Source organism: Xiphophorus maculatus, chromosome 14 (assembly GCF_002775205.1).
Source record: "Xiphophorus maculatus strain JP 163 A chromosome 14, X_maculatus-5.0-male, whole genome shotgun sequence".
In the NCBI taxonomy this organism is placed as follows: Eukaryota; Metazoa; Chordata; class Actinopteri; order Cyprinodontiformes; family Poeciliidae; genus Xiphophorus; species Xiphophorus maculatus.
In genome coordinates, this window is record NC_036456.1 from 13425876 (window position 1) to 13443067 (window position 17192).

General features: G+C 51.0%; 3 protein-coding genes across 3 annotated transcripts; all 3 read right to left on the minus strand.

Annotated features, from left to right (window-relative positions):
- Positions 1 to 1079: 1079 nt before the first annotated feature.
- On the minus strand, positions 1080 to 7910 carry LOC111611066 (mucin-2-like; the record flags this gene model as incomplete). The annotated part of the gene is made up of 5 exons (XM_023346688.1): positions 1080 to 1699; positions 1916 to 2624; positions 3999 to 4898; positions 5211 to 6029; positions 7365 to 7910. Coding segments are annotated over 5 exons (3594 nt in total), but the record flags the coding sequence as incomplete, so codon positions are not given.
- A 453-nt stretch (positions 7911 to 8363) lies between these two features.
- Positions 8364 to 11615, minus strand: LOC111611067 (mucin-5AC-like; the record flags this gene model as incomplete). The annotated part of the gene is made up of 3 exons (XM_023346689.1): positions 8364 to 8969; positions 9765 to 10562; positions 11115 to 11615. Coding segments are annotated over 3 exons (1905 nt in total), but the record flags the coding sequence as incomplete, so codon positions are not given.
- Positions 11616 to 13007: 1392 nt separating this feature from the next.
- Positions 13008 to 17153, minus strand: LOC111611068 (mucin-2-like; the record flags this gene model as incomplete). Its single annotated transcript, XM_023346690.1, has 3 exons — positions 13008 to 13835; positions 14403 to 15239; positions 16644 to 17153. Coding segments are annotated over 3 exons (2175 nt in total), but the record flags the coding sequence as incomplete, so codon positions are not given.
- Positions 17154 to 17192: the final 39 nt, after the last annotated feature.

Here is a 17192-nt window from a genome sequence, read left to right on the forward strand (position 1 = left end):
GGAGCAGCTGTTGTTGTGGTTGGAGCAGCTGTGGTTGTGGTTGGAGCTGCTGTGGTTGTGGTTGGTGCAGCTGTTGTGGTTGAAGGAATTGTTGTTGTGGTTGGAGCAGCTGAGGTTGTGGTCGGAGCTGCTGTGGTTGTGGTTGGAGAAACTGTTGTGGTAGCAGCCGCTGTGGTTGTGGTTGGAGCTGCCGTTGTTGTGGTTGGTGTCTCTGTTCTTGTGGTTGGAGCTACTGTAGTTGTGGGTAGAGCTTCTGTTGTTGTGGTTGGAGCTGCTGTGGTTGTGCTTGGTGCAGCTGTTATGGTTGAAGGAATTGTTGTTGTGGTTGGAGCAGCTGTGGTTGTGGTTGGAGCTGCTGTGGTTGTGGTTGGAGCTGCTGTGGTTGTGGTTGGTGCGGCTGTTGTGGTTGAAGGAATTGTTGTTGTGGTTGGAGCAGCTGAGGTTGTGGTCGGAGCTGCTGTGGTTGTGGTTGGAGAAACTGTTGTGGTAGCAGGCGCTGTGGTTGTGGTTGGAGCTGCCATTGTTGTGGTTGGTGTCTCTGTTCTTGTGGTTGGAGCTACTGTAGTTGTGGTTAGAGCTTCTGTTGTTGTGGTTGGAGCTGCTGTGGTTGTGCTTGGTGCAGCTGTTGTGGTTGAAGGAATTGTTGTTGTGGTTGGAGCAGCTGTGGTTGTGGTTGTAGCTGCTGTGGTTGTGGTTGGTGCAGCTGTTGTGGTTGAAGGAATTGTTGTTGTGGTTGGAGCAGCTGTTGTTGTGGTTGGAGCAGCTGTGGTTGTGGTTGGAGCTGCTGTGGTTGTGGTTGGTGCAGCTGTTGTGGTTGAAGGAATTGTTGTTGTGGTTGGAGCAGCTGTGGTTGTGGTCGGAGCTGCTGTGGTTGTGGTTGGAGCAACTGTTGTGGTTGCAGCCGCTGTGGTTGTGGTTGGAGCTGCTGTTGTTGTGGTTGGAGCAACTGTAGTTGTGGTTAGAGCTTCTGTTGTTGTGGTTGGAGCTGCTGTGGTTGTGGTTGTTGCAACTGTTGTGGTTGAATGAATTGCTCTTGTGGTTGGAGCTGCTGTGGTTGTGGTTGGAGCAACTGTGGTTGTGGTCGGAGCTGCTGTGGTTGTGGTTGGAGCTTCTGTTGTTGTGGTTGGAGCTGCTGTGGTTGTGGTTGGAGAAGCTGTTGTGGTTGCAGAAGCTGTGGTTGTGGTTGGAGAAACTGTTGTTGTGGTTGGAGCAGCTGTGGTTGTGGTTGGAGCTGCTGTGGTTGTGGTTGGTGCAGCTGTTGTGGTTGAAGGAATTGTTGTTGTGGTTGCAGCAGCTGTGGTTGTGGTTGGTCCAACTGTTGTGGTTGAAGGAATTGTTGTTGTGATTGGAGCAGCTGTGGTTGTGGTCGGAGCTGCTGTGGTTGTGGTTGGAGCAACTGTTGTGGTTGCAGCCGCTGTGGTTGTGGTTGGAGCTGCTGTTGTTGTGGTTGGAGCAACTGTAGTTGTGGTTAGAGCTTCTGTTGTTGTGGTTGGAGCTGCTGTGGTTGTGGTTGTTGCAACTGTTGTGGTTGAATGAATTGCTCTTGTGGTTGGAGCTGCTGTTGTTGTGGTTGGAGCTGCTGTGGTTGTGGTTGGTGCAGCTGTTGTTGTTGAAGGAATTGTTGTTGTGGTTGGAGCAGCTGTTGTGGTTGGAGCAGCTGTGGTTGCGGTTGGAGCACCTGTGGTTGTGGTTGGAGCTGCTGTGGTTGTGGTTGGTGCAGCTGTTGTGGTTGAAGGAAATGTTGTTGTGGTTGGAGCAGCTGTTGTGGTTGGAGCAGCTGTGGTTGTGGTTGGAGCTGCTGTGGTTGTGGTTGGAGCTGCCGTTGTTGTGGTTGGTGTCTCTGTTCTTGTGGTTGGAGCTACTGTAGTTGTGGGTAGAGCTTCTGTTGTTGTGGTTGGAGCTGCTGTGGTTGTGCTTGGTGCAGCTGTTATGGTTGAAGGAATTGTTGTTGTGGTTGGAGCAGCTGTGGTTGTGGTTGGAGCTGCTGTGGTTGTGGTTGGAGCTGCTGTGGTTGTGGTTGGTGCGGCTGTTGTGGTTGAAGGAATTGTTGTTGTGGTTGGAGCAGCTGAGGTTGTGGTCGGAGCTGCTGTGGTTGTGGTTGGAGAAACTGTTGTGGTAGCAGGCGCTGTGGTTGTGGTTGGAGCTGCCATTGTTGTGGTTGGTGTCTCTGTTCTTGTGGTTGGAGCTACTGTAGTTGTGGTTAGAGCTTCTGTTGTTGTGGTTGGAGCTGCTGTGGTTGTGCTTGGTGCAGCTGTTGTGGTTGAAGGAATTGTTGTTGTGGTTGGAGCAGCTGTGGTTGTGGTTGTAGCTGCTGTGGTTGTGGTTGGTGCAGCTGTTGTGGTTGAAGGAATTGTTGTTGTGGTTGGAGCAGCTGTTGTTGTGGTTGGAGCAGCTGTGGTTGTGGTTGGAGCTGCTGTGGTTGTGGTTGGTGCAGCTGTTGTGGTTGAAGGAATTGTTGTTGTGGTTGGAGCAGCTGTGGTTGTGGTCGGAGCTGCTGTGGTTGTGGTTGGAGCAACTGTTGTGGTTGCAGCCGCTGTGGTTGTGGTTGGAGCTGCTGTTGTTGTGGTTGGAGCAACTGTAGTTGTGGTTAGAGCTTCTGTTGTTGTGGTTGGAGCTGCTGTGGTTGTGGTTGTTGCAACTGTTGTGGTTGAATGAATTGCTCTTGTGGTTGGAGCTGCTGTGGTTGTGGTTGGAGCAACTGTGGTTGTGGTCGGAGCTGCTGTGGTTGTGGTTGGAGCTTCTGTTGTTGTGGTTGGAGCTGCTGTGGTTGTGGTTGGAGAAGCTGTTGTGGTTGCAGAAGCTGTGGTTGTGGTTGGAGAAACTGTTGTTGTGGTTGGAGCAGCTGTGGTTGTGGTTGGAGCTGCTGTGGTTGTGGTTGGTGCAGCTGTTGTGGTTGAAGGAATTGTTGTTGTGGTTGCAGCAGCTGTGGTTGTGGTTGGTCCAACTGTTGTGGTTGAAGGAATTGTTGTTGTGATTGGAGCAGCTGTGGTTGTGGTTGGAGCTGCTGTGGTTGTGGTTGGTGCAGCTGTTGTGGTTGAAGGAATTGTTGTCGTGGTTGGAGCATCTGTGGTTGTGGTTGGAGCTGCTGTGGTTGTGGTTGGTGCAGCTGTTGTGGTTGAAGGAATTGTTGTTGTGGTTGGAGCAGCTGTTGTTGTGGTTGGAGCAGCCGTGGTTGTGGTTGGAGCTGCTGTGGTTGTGGTTGGTGCAGCTGTTGTGGTTGAAGGAATTGTTGTGGTAACAGCCGCTGTGGTTGTGGTTGGAGCTGCCGTTGTTGTGGTTGGTGTCTCTGTTCTTGTGGTTGGAGCTACTGTAGTTGTGGTTAGAGCTTCTGTTGTTGTGGTTGGAGCTGCTGTGGTTGTGCTTGGTGCAGCTGTTGTGGTTGAATGAATTGTTGTTGTGGTTGGAGCAGCTGTGGTTGTGGTTGGAGCTGCTGTTGTGGTTGAAGGAATTGTTGTTGTGGTTGGAGCAGCTGTGGCTGTGGTTGGAGCTGCTGTGGTTGTGGTTGGTGCAGCTGTTGTGGTTGAAGGAATTGTTGTTGTTGTTGGAGCAGCTGTTGTTGCGGTTGGAGCAGCTGTGGTTGTGGTTGGAGCTGCTGTGGTTGTGGTTGGTGCAGCTGTTGTGGTTGAAGGAATTGTTGTTGTGGTTGGAGCAGCTGTGGTTGTGGTCGGAGCTGCTGTGGTTGTGGTTGGAGCAACTGTTGTGGTTGCAGCCGCTGTGGTTGTGGTTGGAGCTGCTGTTGTTGTGGTTGGTGTCTCTGTTGTTGTGGTTGGAGCAACTGTAGTTGTGGTTAGAACTTCTGTTGTTGTGGTTGGAGCTGCTGTGGTTGTGGTTGGTGCAGCTGTTGTGGTTGAAGGAATTATTGTTGTGGTTGGAGCAAATGTTGTTGTGGTCGGAGCTACTGTGGTTGTGGTTGGAGAAGTTGTTGTGGTTGCAGCAGCTGTGGTTGTGGTTGGAGCAGCTGTTGTTGTGGTTAGAGCTTCTGTTGTTGTGGTTGGTGCAGCTGTGGTTGTGGTTGGTGCAGCTGTTGTGGTTGAAGGAATTGTTGTTGTGGTTGGAGCAGCTGTTGTTGTGGTAGCAGCCGCTGTGGTTGTGGTTGGAGCTGCCGTTGTTGTGGTTGGTGTCTCTGTTCTTGTGGTTGGAGCTATTGTAGTTGTGCTTAGAGCTTCTGTTGTTGTGGTTGGAGCTGCTGTGGTTGTGGTTGGAGCAGCTGTGGTTGTGGTTGGAGCTGCTGTGGTTGTGGTTGGTGCAGCTGTTGTGGTTGAAGGAATTGTTGTTGTGGTTGGAGCAGCTGTTGTTGTGGTTGGAGCAGCTGTGGTCGTGGTTGGAGCTGCTGTGGTTGTGGTTGGTGCAGCTGTTGTGGTTGAAGGAATTGTTGTTGTGGTTGGAGCAGCTGTTGTTGTGGTTGGAGCAGCCGTGGTTGTGGTTGGAGCTGCTGTGGTTGTGGTTGGTGCAGCTGTTGTGGTTGAAGGAATTGTTGTTGTGGTTGGAGCAGCTTTGGTTGTGGTCGGAGCTGCTGTGGTTGTGGTTGGAGCAACTGTTGTGGTTGCAGCCGCTGTGGTTGTGGTTGGAGCTGCTGTTGTTGTGGTTGGAGCAACTGTAGTTGTGGTCAGAGCTTCTGTTGTTGTGGTTGGAGCTGCTGTGGTTGTGGTTGTTGCAACTGTTGTGGTTGAATGAATTGCTCTTGTGGTTGGAGCTGCTGTGGTTGTGGTTGGAGCAACTGTGGTTGTGGTCGGAGCTGCTGTGGTTGTGGTTGGAGCTTCTGTTGTTGTGGTTGGAGCTGCTGTGGTTGTGGTTGGAGAAGCTGTTGTGGTTGCAGAAGCTGTGGTTGTGGTTGGAGAAACTGTCGTGGTAGCAGCCGCTGTGGTTGTGGTTCGAGCTGCCGTTGTTGTGGTTGGTGTCTCTGTTCTTGTGCTTGGTGCAGCTGTTGTGGTTGAAGGAATTGTTGTTGTGGTTGCAGCAGCTGTGGTTGTGGTTGGTTCAACTGTTGTGGTTGAAGGAATTGTTGTTGTGATTGGAGCATCTGTGGTTGTGGTTGGAGCTGCTGTGGTTGTGGTTGGTGCAGCTGTTGTGGTTGAAGGAATTGTTGTCGTGGTTGGAGCATCTGTGGTTGTGGTTGGAGCTGCTGTGGTTGTGGTTGGTGCAGCTGTGGTTGTGGTTGGTGCAGCTGTTGTGGTTGAAGGAATTGTTGTTGTGGTTGGAGCAGCTGTTGTTGTGGTTGGAGCAGCCGTGGTTGTGGTTGGAGCTGCTGTGGTTGTGGTTGGTGCAGCTGTTGTGGTTGAAGGAATTGTTGTGGTAGCAGCCGCTGTGGTTGTGGTTGGAGCTGCCGTTGTTGTGGTTGGTGTCTCTGTTCTTGTGGTTGGAACTACTGTAGTTGTGCTTAGAGCTTCTGTTGTTGTGGTTGGAGCTGCTGTGGTTGTGCTTGGTGCAGCTGTTGTGGTTGAAGGAATTGTTGTTGCGGTTGGAGCAGCTGTTGTTGTGGTTGGAGCTGCTGTGGTTGTGGTTGGTGCAGCTGTTGTGGTTGAAGGAATTGTTGTGGTAGCAGCCGCTGTGTTTGTGGTTGGAGCTGCCGTTGTTGTGGTTGGTGTCTCTGTTCTTGTGGTTGGAGCTACTGTAGTTGTGGTTAGAGCTTCTGTTGTTGTGGTTGGAGCTGCTGTGGTTGTGCTTGGTGCAGCTGTTGTGGTTGAAGGAATTGTTGTTGTGGTTGGAGCAGCTGTGGTTGTGGTTGGAGCTGCTGTGGTTGTGGTTGGTGCAGCTGTTGTGGTTGAAGGAATTGTTGTTGTGGTTGGAGCAGCTGTTGTGGTTGGAGCAGCTGTGGTTGTGGTTGGAGCTGCTGTGGTTGTGGTTGGTGCAGCTGTTGTGGTTGAAGGAATTGTTGTTGTGGTTGGAGCAGCTGTGGTTGTGGTCAGAGCTGCTGTGGTTGTGGTTGGAGCAACTGTTGTGGTTGCAGCCGCTGTGGTTGTGGTTGGAGCTGCTGTTGTTGTGGTTGGTGTCTCTGTTGTTGTGGTTGGAGCAACTGTAGTTGTGGTTAGAGCTTCTGTTGTTGTGGTTGGAGCTGCTGTGGTTGTGGTTGGTGCAGCTGTTGTGGTTGAAGGAATCATTGTTGTGGTTGGAGCAACTGTTGTTGTGGTCGGAGCTACTGTGGTTGTGGTTGGAGAAGCTGTTGTGGTTGCAGCAGCTGTGGTTGTGGTTGGAGCAGCTGTTGTTGTGGTTAGAGCTTCTGTTGTTGTGGTTGGTGCAGCTGTGGTTGTGGTTGGTGCAGCTGTTGTGGTTGAAGGAATTGTTGTTGTGGTTGGAGCAGCTGTTGTTGTGGTTGTAGCAGCTGTGGTTGTGGTTGTAGCTGCTGTGGTTGTGGTTGGTGCAGCTGTTGTGGTTGAAGGAATTGTTGTTGTGGTTGGAGCAGCTGTTGTTGTGGTTGGAGCAGCCGTGGTTGTGGTTGGTGCAGCTGTTGTGGTTGAAGGAATTGTTGTGGTAGCAGCCGCTGTGGTTGTGGTTGGAGCTGCCGTTGTTGTGGTTGGTGTCTCTGTTCTTGTGGTTGGAGCTACTGTAGTTGTGGTTAGAGCTTCTGTTGTTGTGGTTGGAGCTGCTGTGGTTGTGCTTGGTGCAGCTGTTGTGGTTGAAGGAATTGTTGTTGTGGTTGGAGCAGCAGTGGTTGTGGTTGGAGCTGCTGTGGTTGTGGTTGGTGCAGCTGTTGTGGTTGAAGGAATTGTTGTTGTGGTTGGAGCAGCTGTTGTTGTGGTTGGAGCAACTGTGGTTGTGGTTGGAGCTGCTGTGGTTGTGGTTGGTGCAGCTGTTGTGGTTGAAGGAATTGTTGTTGTGGTTGGAACAGCTGTGGTTGTGGTTGGAGCAACTGTTGTGGTTGCAGCCGCTGTGGTTGTGGTTGGAGCTGCTGTTGTTGTGGTTGGTGTCTCTGTTGTTGTGGTTGGAGCAACTGTAGTTGTGGTTTGAGCTTCTGTTGTTGTGGTTGGAGCTGCTGTGGTTGTGGTTGGTGCAGCTGTTGTGGTTGAAGGAATTATTGTTGTGGTTGGAGCAACTGTTGTTGTGGTCGGAGCTACTGTGGTTGTGGTTGGAGAAGCTGTTGTGGTTGCAGCAGCTGTGGTTGTGGTTGGAACAGCTGTTGTTGTGGTTAGAGCTTCTGTTGTTGTGGTCGGAGCTACAGTGGTTGTGGTTGGAGCAACTGTAGTTGTGGTTAGAGCTTCTGTTGTTGTGGTTGGAGCTGCTGTGGTTGTGGTTGGTGCAACTGTTGTGGTTGAATGAATTGTTCTTGTGGTTGGAGCTGCTGTGGTTGTGGTTGGTGCAGCTGTTGTGGTTGAAAGAATTGTTGTTGGGGTTGCAGCAGCTGTGGTTGTGGTTGGTGCTGCTGTGGTTGTGGTTTTTGCAGCTGTTGTGGTTGAAGGAATTGTTGTTGTGATTGGAGCAGCTGTGGTTGTGGTTGGTGCAGCTGTTGTGGTTGAAGGAATTGTTGTTGTGGTTGCAGCAGCTGTGGTTGTGGTTGGTTCAACTGTTGTGGTTGAAGGAATTGTTGTTGTGGTTGGAGCAGCTGTGGTCGTGGTTGGAGTTGCTGTGTTTGTGGTTGTTGCAGCTGTTGTGGTTGAAGGAATTGTTGTCGTCGGAGCTATTGTTGTTGTGGTTGGAGCTTCTGTTGTTGTGGTTGAAGCTGCTGTGGTTGGTGCAGCTGTTGTTGTTGAAAGAATTGTTGTTGTGGTTGGAGCAGATGTGGTTGTGGTTGGAGCAGCTGTGATTGTGGTTGGAGCTCCTGTGGTTGTGGTTGGTACAGCTGTTGTGGTTGAAGGAATTGTTGTTGTGGTTGGAGAAGCTGTAGTTGTGGTTGGAGATGCTGTGATAGTGGTTGGTGCAGCTGTTGTGGTTGAAGGAATTGATGTTGTGGATGAAGCAGCTGTTGTGGTTGGAGCTGTTGTGGTTGGAGAAGCTGTTGTAGTTGCAGCAGCTGTGGTTGTGGTTGGAGCAACTGTTGTTGTTGTTGGAGCAACTGTTGTTGTGGTCGGAGCTGCTGTGGTTGTGGTTGGAGAAACTGTTGTGGTTGAAGCCGTTGTGGTTGTGGTTGTAGCTGCTGTTGTTGTGGTTAGAGCTTCTATTGTTGTGGTTGGAGCTGCTGTGGTTGTGGTCAGTGCAGCTGTTGTTGAGGTTGGTGTCTCTGTTGTTTTGGTTGGAGCAGCTGTGGTTGTGGTTGGAGCTGCTGTGGTTGTGGTTTGTGCAGCTGTTGTGGTTGAAGGAATTGTTGTTGTGGTTGGAGCATCTGTGGTTGTGGTTGGAGCTGCTGTGGTTGTGGTTGGAGAAGCTGTTGTGGTTGCAGAAGCTGTGGTTGTGGTTGGAGAAACTGTTGTGGTAGCAGCCTCTGTGGTTGTGGTTGGAGCTGCCGTTGTTGTGGTTGGTGTCTCTGTTCTTGTGGTTGGAGCTACTGTAGTTGTGGTTAGAGCTTCTGTTGTTGTGGTTGCATCTGCTGTGGTTGTGCTTGGTGCAGGTGTTGTGGTTGAAGGAATTGTTGTTGTGGTTGGAGCAGCTGTGGTTGTGGTTCGAGCTGCTGTGGTTGTGGTTGGTGCAGCTGTTGTGGTTGAAGGAATTGTTGTTGTGGTTGGAGCATCAGTGGTTGTGGTTGGAGCCGCTGTGGTTGTGGTTGGAGAAGCTGTTGTGGTTTCAGAAGCTGTGGTTGTGGTTGGAGAAACTGTTGTGGTAGCAGCCACTGTGGTTGTGGTTGGAGCTGCTGTGGTTGTGGTTGGTGCAGCTGTTGCGGTTGAAGGAATTGTTGTTGTGGTTGGAGCAGCTGTTGTTGTGGTTGGAGCAGCTGTGGTTGTGGTTGGAGCTGCTGTGGTTGTGGTTGGTGCAGCTGTTGTGGTTGAAGGAATTGTTGTTGTGGTAGGAGCGTCAGTGGTTGTGGTTGGAGCTGCTGTGGTTGTGGTTGGAGAAGCTGTTGTGGTAGCAGCCGCTGTGGTTGTGGTTGGAGCTGCTGTTGTTGTGGTTGGTGTCTCTGTTCTTGTGGTTGGAGCAACTGTAGTTGTGGTTAGAGCTTCTGTTGTTGTGCTTGGAGCTGCTGTGGTTGTGCTTGGTGTAGCTGTTGTGGTTGAAGGAATTGTTGTTGTGGTTGGAGCAGCTGTGGTTGTGGTTGGAGCTTCTGTGGTTGTGGTTGGTGCAGCTGTTGTGGTTGAAGGAATTGTTGTTGTGGTTGGAGCAGCTGTGGTCGTGGTTGGAGTTGCTGTGTTTGTGGTTGTTGCAGCTGTTGTGGTTGAAGGAATTGTTGTCGTCGGAGCTATTGTTGTTGTGGTTGGAGCTTCTGTTGTTGTGGTTGAAGCTGCTGTGGTTGGTGCAGCTGTTGTTGTTGAAAGAATTGTTGTTGTGGTTGGAGCAGCTGTGGTTGTGGTTGGAGCAGCTGTGATTGTGGTTGGAGCTCCTGTGGTTGTGGTTGGTACAGCTGTTGTGGTTGAAGGAATTGTTGTTGTGGTTGGAGAAGCTGTAGTTGTGGTTGGAGATGCTGTGATAGTGGTTGGTGCAGCTGTTGTGGTTGAAGGAATTGATGTTGTGGATGAAGCAGCTGTTGTGGTTGGAGCTGTTGTGGTTGGAGAAGCTGTTGTAGTTGCAGCAGCTGTGGTTGTGGTTGGAGCAACTGTTGTTGTTGTTGGAGCAACTGTTGTTGTGGTCGGAGCTGCTGTGGTTGTGGTTGGAGAAACTGTTGTGGTTGAAGCCGTTGTGGTTGTGGTTGTAGCTGCTGTTGTTGTGGTTAGAGCTTCTATTGTTGTGGTTGGAGCTGCTGTGGTTGTGGTCAGTGCAGCTGTTGTTGAGGTTGGTGTCTCTGTTGTTTTGGTTGGAGCAGCTGTGGTTGTGGTTGGAGCTGCTGTGGTTGTGGTTGGTGCAGCTGTTGTGGTTGAAGGAATTGTTGTTGTGGTTGGAGCATCTGTGGTTGTGGTTGGAGCTGCTGTGGTTGTGGTTGGAGAAGCTGTTGTGGTTGCAGAAGCTGTGGTTGTGGTTGGAGAAACTGTTGTGGTAGCAGCCTCTGTGGTTGTGGTTGGAGCTGCCGTTGTTGTGGTTGGTGTCTCTGTTCTTGTGGTTGGAGCTACTGTAGTTGTGGTTAGAGCTTCTGTTGTTGTGGTTGCATCTGCTGTGGTTGTGCTTGGTGCAGGTGTTGTGGTTGAAGGAATTGTTGTTGTGGTTGGAGCAGCTGTGGTTGTGGTTCGAGCTGCTGTGGTTGTGGTTGGTGCAGCTGTTGTGGTTGAAGGAATTGTTGTTGTGGTTGGAGCATCAGTGGTTGTGGTTGGAGCCGCTGTGGTTGTGGTTGGAGAAGCTGTTGTGGTTTCAGAAGCTGTGGTTGTGGTTGGAGAAACTGTTGTGGTAGCAGCCACTGTGGTTGTGGTTGGAGATGCTGTGGTTGTGGTTGGTGCAGCTGTTGTGGTTGAAGGAATTGTTGTTGTGGTTGGAGCAGCTGTTGTTGTGGTTGGAGCAGCTGTGGTTGTGGTTGGAGCTGCTGTGGTTGTGGTTGGTGCAGCTGTTGTGGTTGAAGGAATTGTTGTTGTGGTTGGAGCGTCAGTGGTTGTGGTTGGAGCTGCTGTGGTTGTGGTTGGAGAAGCTGTTGTGGTTTCAGAAGCTGTGGTTGTGGTTGGAGAAACTGTTGTGGTAGCAGCCGCTGTGGTTGTGGTTGGAGCTGCTGTTGTTGTGGTTGGTGTCTCTGTTCTTGTGGTTGGAGCAACTGTAGTTGTGGTTAGAGCTTCTGTTGTTGTGCTTGGAGATGCTGTGGTTGTGCTTGGTGTAGCTGTTGTGGTTGAAGGAATTGTTGTTGTGGTTGGAGCAGCTGTGGTTGTGGTTGGAGCTTCTGTGGTTGTGGTTGGTGCAGCTGTTGTGGTTGAAGGAATTGTTGTTGTGGTTGGAGCAGCTGTTGTTGTGGTTGGAGCAGCTGTGGTTGTGGTTGGAGCTGCTGTGGTTGTGGTTGGTGCAGCTGTTGTGGTTGAAGGAATTGTTGTTGTGGTTGGAGCAGCTGAGGTTGTGGTCGGAGCTGCTGTGGTTGTGGTTGGAGCTGCTGTGGTTGTGGTTGGTGCAGCTGTTGTGGTTGAAGGAATTATTGTTGTGGTTGGAGCATCAGTGGTTGTGGTTGGAGCCGCTGTGGTTGTGGTTGGAGAAGCTGTTGTGGTTTCAGAAGCTGTGGTTGTGGTTGGAGAAACTGTTGTGGTAGCAGCCACTGTGGTTGTGGTTGGAGCTGCTGTGGTTGTGCTTGGTGCAGGTGTTGTGGTTGAAGGAATTGTTGTTGTGGTTGGAGCAGCTGTGGTTGTGGTTCGAGCTGCTGTGGTTGTGGTTGGAGCTGCTGTGGTTGTGGTTGGTGCAGCTGTTGTGGTTGAAGGAATTGTTGTTGTGGTTGGAGCGTCAGTGGTTGTGGTTGGAGCTGCTGTGGTTGTGGTTGGAGAAGCTGTTGTGGTAGCAGCCGCTGTGGTTGTGGTTGGAGCTGCTGTTGTTGTGGTTGGTGTCTCTGTTCTTGTGGTTGGAGCAACTGTAGTTGTGGTTAGAGCTTCTGTTGTTGTGCTTGGAGCTGCTGTGGTTGTGCTTGGTGTAGCTGTTGTGGTTGAAGGAATTGTTGTTGTGGTTGGAGCAGCTGTGGTTGTGGTTGGAGCTTCTGTGGTTGTGGTTGGTGCAGCTGTTGTGGTTGAAGGAATTGTTGTTGTGGTTGGAGCAGCTGTGGTCGTGGTTGGAGTTGCTGTGTTTGTGGTTGTTGCAGCTGTTGTGGTTGAAGGAATTGTTGTCGTCGGAGCTATTGTTGTTGTGGTTGGAGCTTCTGTTGTTGTGGTTGAAGCTGCTGTGGTTGGTGCAGCTGTTGTTGTTGAAAGAATTGTTGTTGTGGTTGGAGCAGCTGTGGTTGTGGTTGGAGCAGCTGTGATTGTGGTTGGAGCTCCTGTGGTTGTGGTTGGTACAGCTGTTGTGGTTGAAGGAATTGTTGTTGTGGTTGGAGAAGCTGTAGTTGTGGTTGGAGATGCTGTGATAGTGGTTGGTGCAGCTGTTGTGGTTGAAGGAATTGATGTTGTGGATGAAGCAGCTGTTGTGGTTGGAGCTGTTGTGGTTGGAGAAGCTGTTGTAGTTGCAGCAGCTGTGGTTGTGGTTGGAGCAACTGTTGTTGTTGTTGGAGCAACTGTAGTTGTGGTTAGAGCTTCTGTTGTTGTGGTTGGAGCTGCTGTGGTTGTGGTTGTTGCAACTGTTGTGGTTGAATGAATTGCTCTTGTGGTTGGAGCTGCTGTGGTTGTGGTTGGAGCAACTGTGGTTGTGGTTGGAGCAGCTGTGGTTGTGGTTGGAGCTGCTGTGGTTGTGGTTGGTGCAGCTGTTGTGGTTGAAGGAATTGTTGTTGTGGTTGGAGCAGCTGTGGTTGTGGTCGGAGCTGCTGTGGTTGTGGTTGGAGCAACTGTTGTGGTTGCAGCCGCTGTGGTTGTGGTTGGAGCTGCTGTTGTTGTGGTTGGAGCAACTGTAGTTGTGGTTAGAGCTTCTGTTGTTGTGGTTGGAGCTGCTGTGGTTGTGGTTGTTGCAACTGTTGTGGTTGAATGAATTGCTCTTGTGGTTGGAGCTGCTGTGGTTGTGGTTGGAGCAACTGTGGTTGTGGTCGGAGCTGCTGTGGTTGTGGTTGGAGCTTCTGTTGTTGTGGTTGGAGCTGCTGTGGTTGTGGTTGGAGAAGCTGTTGTGGTTGCAGAAGCTGTGGTTGTGGTTGGAGAAACTGTTGTTGTGGTTGGAGCAGCTGTGGTTGTGGTTGGAGCTGCTGTGGTTGTGGTTGGTGCAGCTGTTGTGGTTGAAGGAATTGTTGTTGTGGTTGCAGCAGCTGTGGTTGTGGTTGGTCCAACTGTTGTGGTTGAAGGAATTGTTGTTGTGATTGGAGCAGCTGTGGTTGTGGTTGGAGCTGCTGTGGTTGTGGTTGGTGCAGCTGTTGTGGTTGAAGGAATTGTTGTCGTGGTTGGAGCATCTGTGGTTGTGGTTGGAGCTGCTGTGGTTGTGGTTGGTGCAGCTGTTGTGGTTGAAGGAATTGTTGTTGTGGTTGGAGCAGCTGTTGTTGTGGTTGGAGCAGCCGTGGTTGTGGTTGGAGCTGCTGTGGTTGTGGTTGGTGCAGCTGTTGTGGTTGAAGGAATTGTTGTGGTAACAGCCGCTGTGGTTGTGGTTGGAGCTGCCGTTGTTGTGGTTGGTGTCTCTGTTCTTGTGGTTGGAGCTACTGTAGTTGTGGTTAGAGCTTCTGTTGTTGTGGTTGGAGCTGCTGTGGTTGTGCTTGGTGCAGCTGTTGTGGTTGAATGAATTGTTGTTGTGGTTGGAGCAGCTGTGGTTGTGGTTGGAGCTGCTGTTGTGGTTGAAGGAATTGTTGTTGTGGTTGGAGCAGCTGTGGCTGTGGTTGGAGCTGCTGTGGTTGTGGTTGGTGCAGCTGTTGTGGTTGAAGGAATTGTTGTTGTTGTTGGAGCAGCTGTTGTTGCGGTTGGAGCAGCTGTGGTTGTGGTTGGAGCTGCTGTGGTTGTGGTTGGTGCAGCTGTTGTGGTTGAAGGAATTGTTGTTGTGGTTGGAGCAGCTGTGGTTGTGGTCGGAGCTGCTGTGGTTGTGGTTGGAGCAACTGTTGTGGTTGCAGCCGCTGTGGTTGTGGTTGGAGCTGCTGTTGTTGTGGTTGGTGTCTCTGTTGTTGTGGTTGGAGCAACTGTAGTTGTGGTTAGAACTTCTGTTGTTGTGGTTGGAGCTGCTGTGGTTGTGGTTGGTGCAGCTGTTGTGGTTGAAGGAATTATTGTTGTGGTTGGAGCAAATGTTGTTGTGGTCGGAGCTACTGTGGTTGTGGTTGGAGAAGTTGTTGTGGTTGCAGCAGCTGTGGTTGTGGTTGGAGCAGCTGTTGTTGTGGTTAGAGCTTCTGTTGTTGTGGTTGGTGCAGCTGTGGTTGTGGTTGGTGCAGCTGTTGTGGTTGAAGGAATTGTTGTTGTGGTTGGAGCAGCTGTTGTTGTGGTAGCAGCCGCTGTGGTTGTGGTTGGAGCTGCCGTTGTTGTGGTTGGTGTCTCTGTTCTTGTGGTTGGAGCTATTGTAGTTGTGCTTAGAGCTTCTGTTGTTGTGGTTGGAGCTGCTGTGGTTGTGGTTGGAGCAGCTGTGGTTGTGGTTGGAGCTGCTGTGGTTGTGGTTGGTGCAGCTGTTGTGGTTGAAGGAATTGTTGTTGTGGTTGGAGCAGCTGTTGTTGTGGTTGGAGCAGCTGTGGTCGTGGTTGGAGCTGCTGTGGTTGTGGTTGGTGCAGCTGTTGTGGTTGAAGGAATTGTTGTTGTGGTTGGAGCAGCTGTTGTTGTGGTTGGAGCAGCCGTGGTTGTGGTTGGAGCTGCTGTGGTTGTGGTTGGTGCAGCTGTTGTGGTTGAAGGAATTGTTGTTGTGGTTGGAGCAGCTTTGGTTGTGGTCGGAGCTGCTGTGGTTGTGGTTGGAGCAACTGTTGTGGTTGCAGCCGCTGTGGTTGTGGTTGGAGCTGCTGTTGTTGTGGTTGGAGCAACTGTAGTTGTGGTCAGAGCTTCTGTTGTTGTGGTTGGAGCTGCTGTGGTTGTGGTTGTTGCAACTGTTGTGGTTGAATGATTTGCTCTTGTGGTTGGAGCTGCTGTGGTTGTGGTTGGAGCAACTGTGGTTGTGGTCGGAGCTGCTGTGGTTGTGGTTGGAGCTTCTGTTGTTGTGGTTGGAGCTGCTGTGGTTGTGGTTGGAGAAGCTGTTGTGGTTGCAGAAGCTGTGGTTGTGGTTGGAGAAACTGTCGTGGTAGCAGCCGCTGTGGTTGTGGTTCGAGCTGCCGTTGTTGTGGTTGGTGTCTCTGTTCTTGTGCTTGGTGCAGCTGTTGTGGTTGAAGGAATTGTTGTTGTGGTTGCAGCAGCTGTGGTTGTGGTTGGTTCAACTGTTGTGGTTGAAGGAATTGTTGTTGTGATTGGAGCATCTGTGGTTGTGGTTGGAGCTGCTGTGGTTGTGGTTGGTGCAGCTGTTGTGGTTGAAGGAATTGTTGTCGTGGTTGGAGCATCTGTGGTTGTGGTTGGAGCTGCTGTGGTTGTGGTTGGTGCAGCTGTGGTTGTGGTTGGTGCAGCTGTTGTGGTTGAAGGAATTGTTGTTGTGGTTGGAGCAGCTGTTGTTGTGGTTGGAGCAGCCGTGGTTGTGGTTGGAGCTGCTGTGGTTGTGGTTGGTGCAGCTGTTGTGGTTGAAGGAATTGTTGTGGTAGCAGCCGCTGTGGTTGTGGTTGGAGCTGCCGTTGTTGTGGTTGGTGTCTCTGTTCTTGTGGTTGGAACTACTGTAGTTGTGCTTAGAGCTTCTGTTGTTGTGGTTGGAGCTGCTGTGGTTGTGCTTGGTGCAGCTGTTGTGGTTGAAGGAATTGTTGTTGCGGTTGGAGCAGCTGTTGTTGTGGTTGGAGCTGCTGTGGTTGTGGTTGGTGCAGCTGTTGTGGTTGAAGGAATTGTTGTGGTAGCAGCCGCTGTGTTTGTGGTTGGAGCTGCCGTTGTTGTGGTTGGTGTCTCTGTTCTTGTGGTTGGAGCTACTGTAGTTGTGGTTAGAGCTTCTGTTGTTGTGGTTGGAGCTGCTGTGGTTGTGCTTGGTGCAGCTGTTGTGGTTGAAGGAATTGTTGTTGTGGTTGGAGCAGCTGTGGTTGTGGTTGGAGCTGCTGTGGTTGTGGTTGGTGCAGCTGTTGTGGTTGAAGGAATTGTTGTTGTGGTTGGAGCAGCTGTTGTGGTTGGAGCAGCTGTGGTTGTGGTTGGAGCTGCTGTGGTTGTGGTTGGTGCAGCTGTTGTGGTTGAAGGAATTGTTGTTGTGGTTGGAGCAGCTGTGGTTGTGGTCAGAGCTGCTGTGGTTGTGGTTGGAGCAACTGTTGTGGTTGCAGCCGCTGTGGTTGTGGTTGGAGCTGCTGTTGTTGTGGTTGGTGTCTCTGTTGTTGTGGTTGGAGCAACTGTAGTTGTGGTTAGAGCTTCTGTTGTTGTGGTTGGAGCTGCTGTGGTTGTGGTTGGTGCAGCTGTTGTGGTTGAAGGAATCATTGTTGTGGTTGGAGCAACTGTTGTTGTGGTCGGAGCTACTGTGGTTGTGGTTGGAGAAGCTGTTGTGGTTGCAGCAGCTGTGGTTGTGGTTGGAGCAGCTGTTGTTGTGGTTAGAGCTTCTGTTGTTGTGGTTGGTGCAGCTGTGGTTGTGGTTGGTGCAGCTGTTGTGGTTGAAGGAATTGTTGTTGTGGTTGGAGCAGCTGTTGTTGTGGTTGTAGCAGCTGTGGTTGTGGTTGTAGCTGCTGTGGTTGTGGTTGGTGCAGCTGTTGTGGTTGAAGGAATTGTTGTTGTGGTTGGAGCAGCTGTTGTTGTGGTTGGAGCAGCCGTGGTTGTGGTTGGTGCAGCTGTTGTGGTTGAAGGAATTGTTGTGGTAGCAGCCGCTGTGGTTGTGGTTGGAGCTGCCGTTGTTGTGGTTGGTGTCTCTGTTCTTGTGGTTGGAGCTACTGTAGTTGTGGTTAGAGCTTCTGTTGTTGTGGTTGGAGCTGCTGTGGTTGTGCTTGGTGCAGCTGTTGTGGTTGAAGGAATTGTTGTTGTGGTTGGAGCAGCAGTGGTTGTGGTTGGAGCTGCTGTGGTTGTGGTTGGTGCAGCTGTTGTGGTTGAAGGAATTGTTGTTGTGGTTGGAGCAGCTGTTGTTGTGGTTGGAGCAACTGTGGTTGTGGTTGGAGCTGCTGTGGTTGTGGTTGGTGCAGCTGTTGTGGTTGAAGGAATTGTTGTTGTGGTTGGAACAGCTGTGGTTGTGGTTGGAGCAACTGTTGTGGTTGCAGCCGCTGTGGTTGTGGTTGGAGCTGCTGTTGTTGTGGTTGGTGTCTCTGTTGTTGTGGTTGGAGCAACTGTAGTTGTGGTTTGAGCTTCTGTTGTTGTGGTTGGAGCTGCTGTGGTTGTGGTTGGTGCAGCTGTTGTGGTTGAAGGAATTATTGTTGTGGTTGGAGCAACTGTTGTTGTGGTCGGAGCTACTGTGGTTGTGGTTGGAGAAGCTGTTGTGGTTGCAGCAGCTGTGGTTGTGGTTGGAACAGCTGTTGTTGTGGTTAGAGCTTCTGTTGTTGTGGTCGGAGCTACAGTGGTTGTGGTTGGAGCAACTGTAGTTGTGGTTAGAGCTTCTGTTGTTGTGGTTGGAGCTGCTGTGGTTGTGGTTGGTGCAACTGTTGTGGTTGAATGAATTGTTCTTGTGGTTGGAGCTGCTGTGGTTGTGGTTGGTGCAGCTGTTGTGGTTGAAAGAATTGTTGT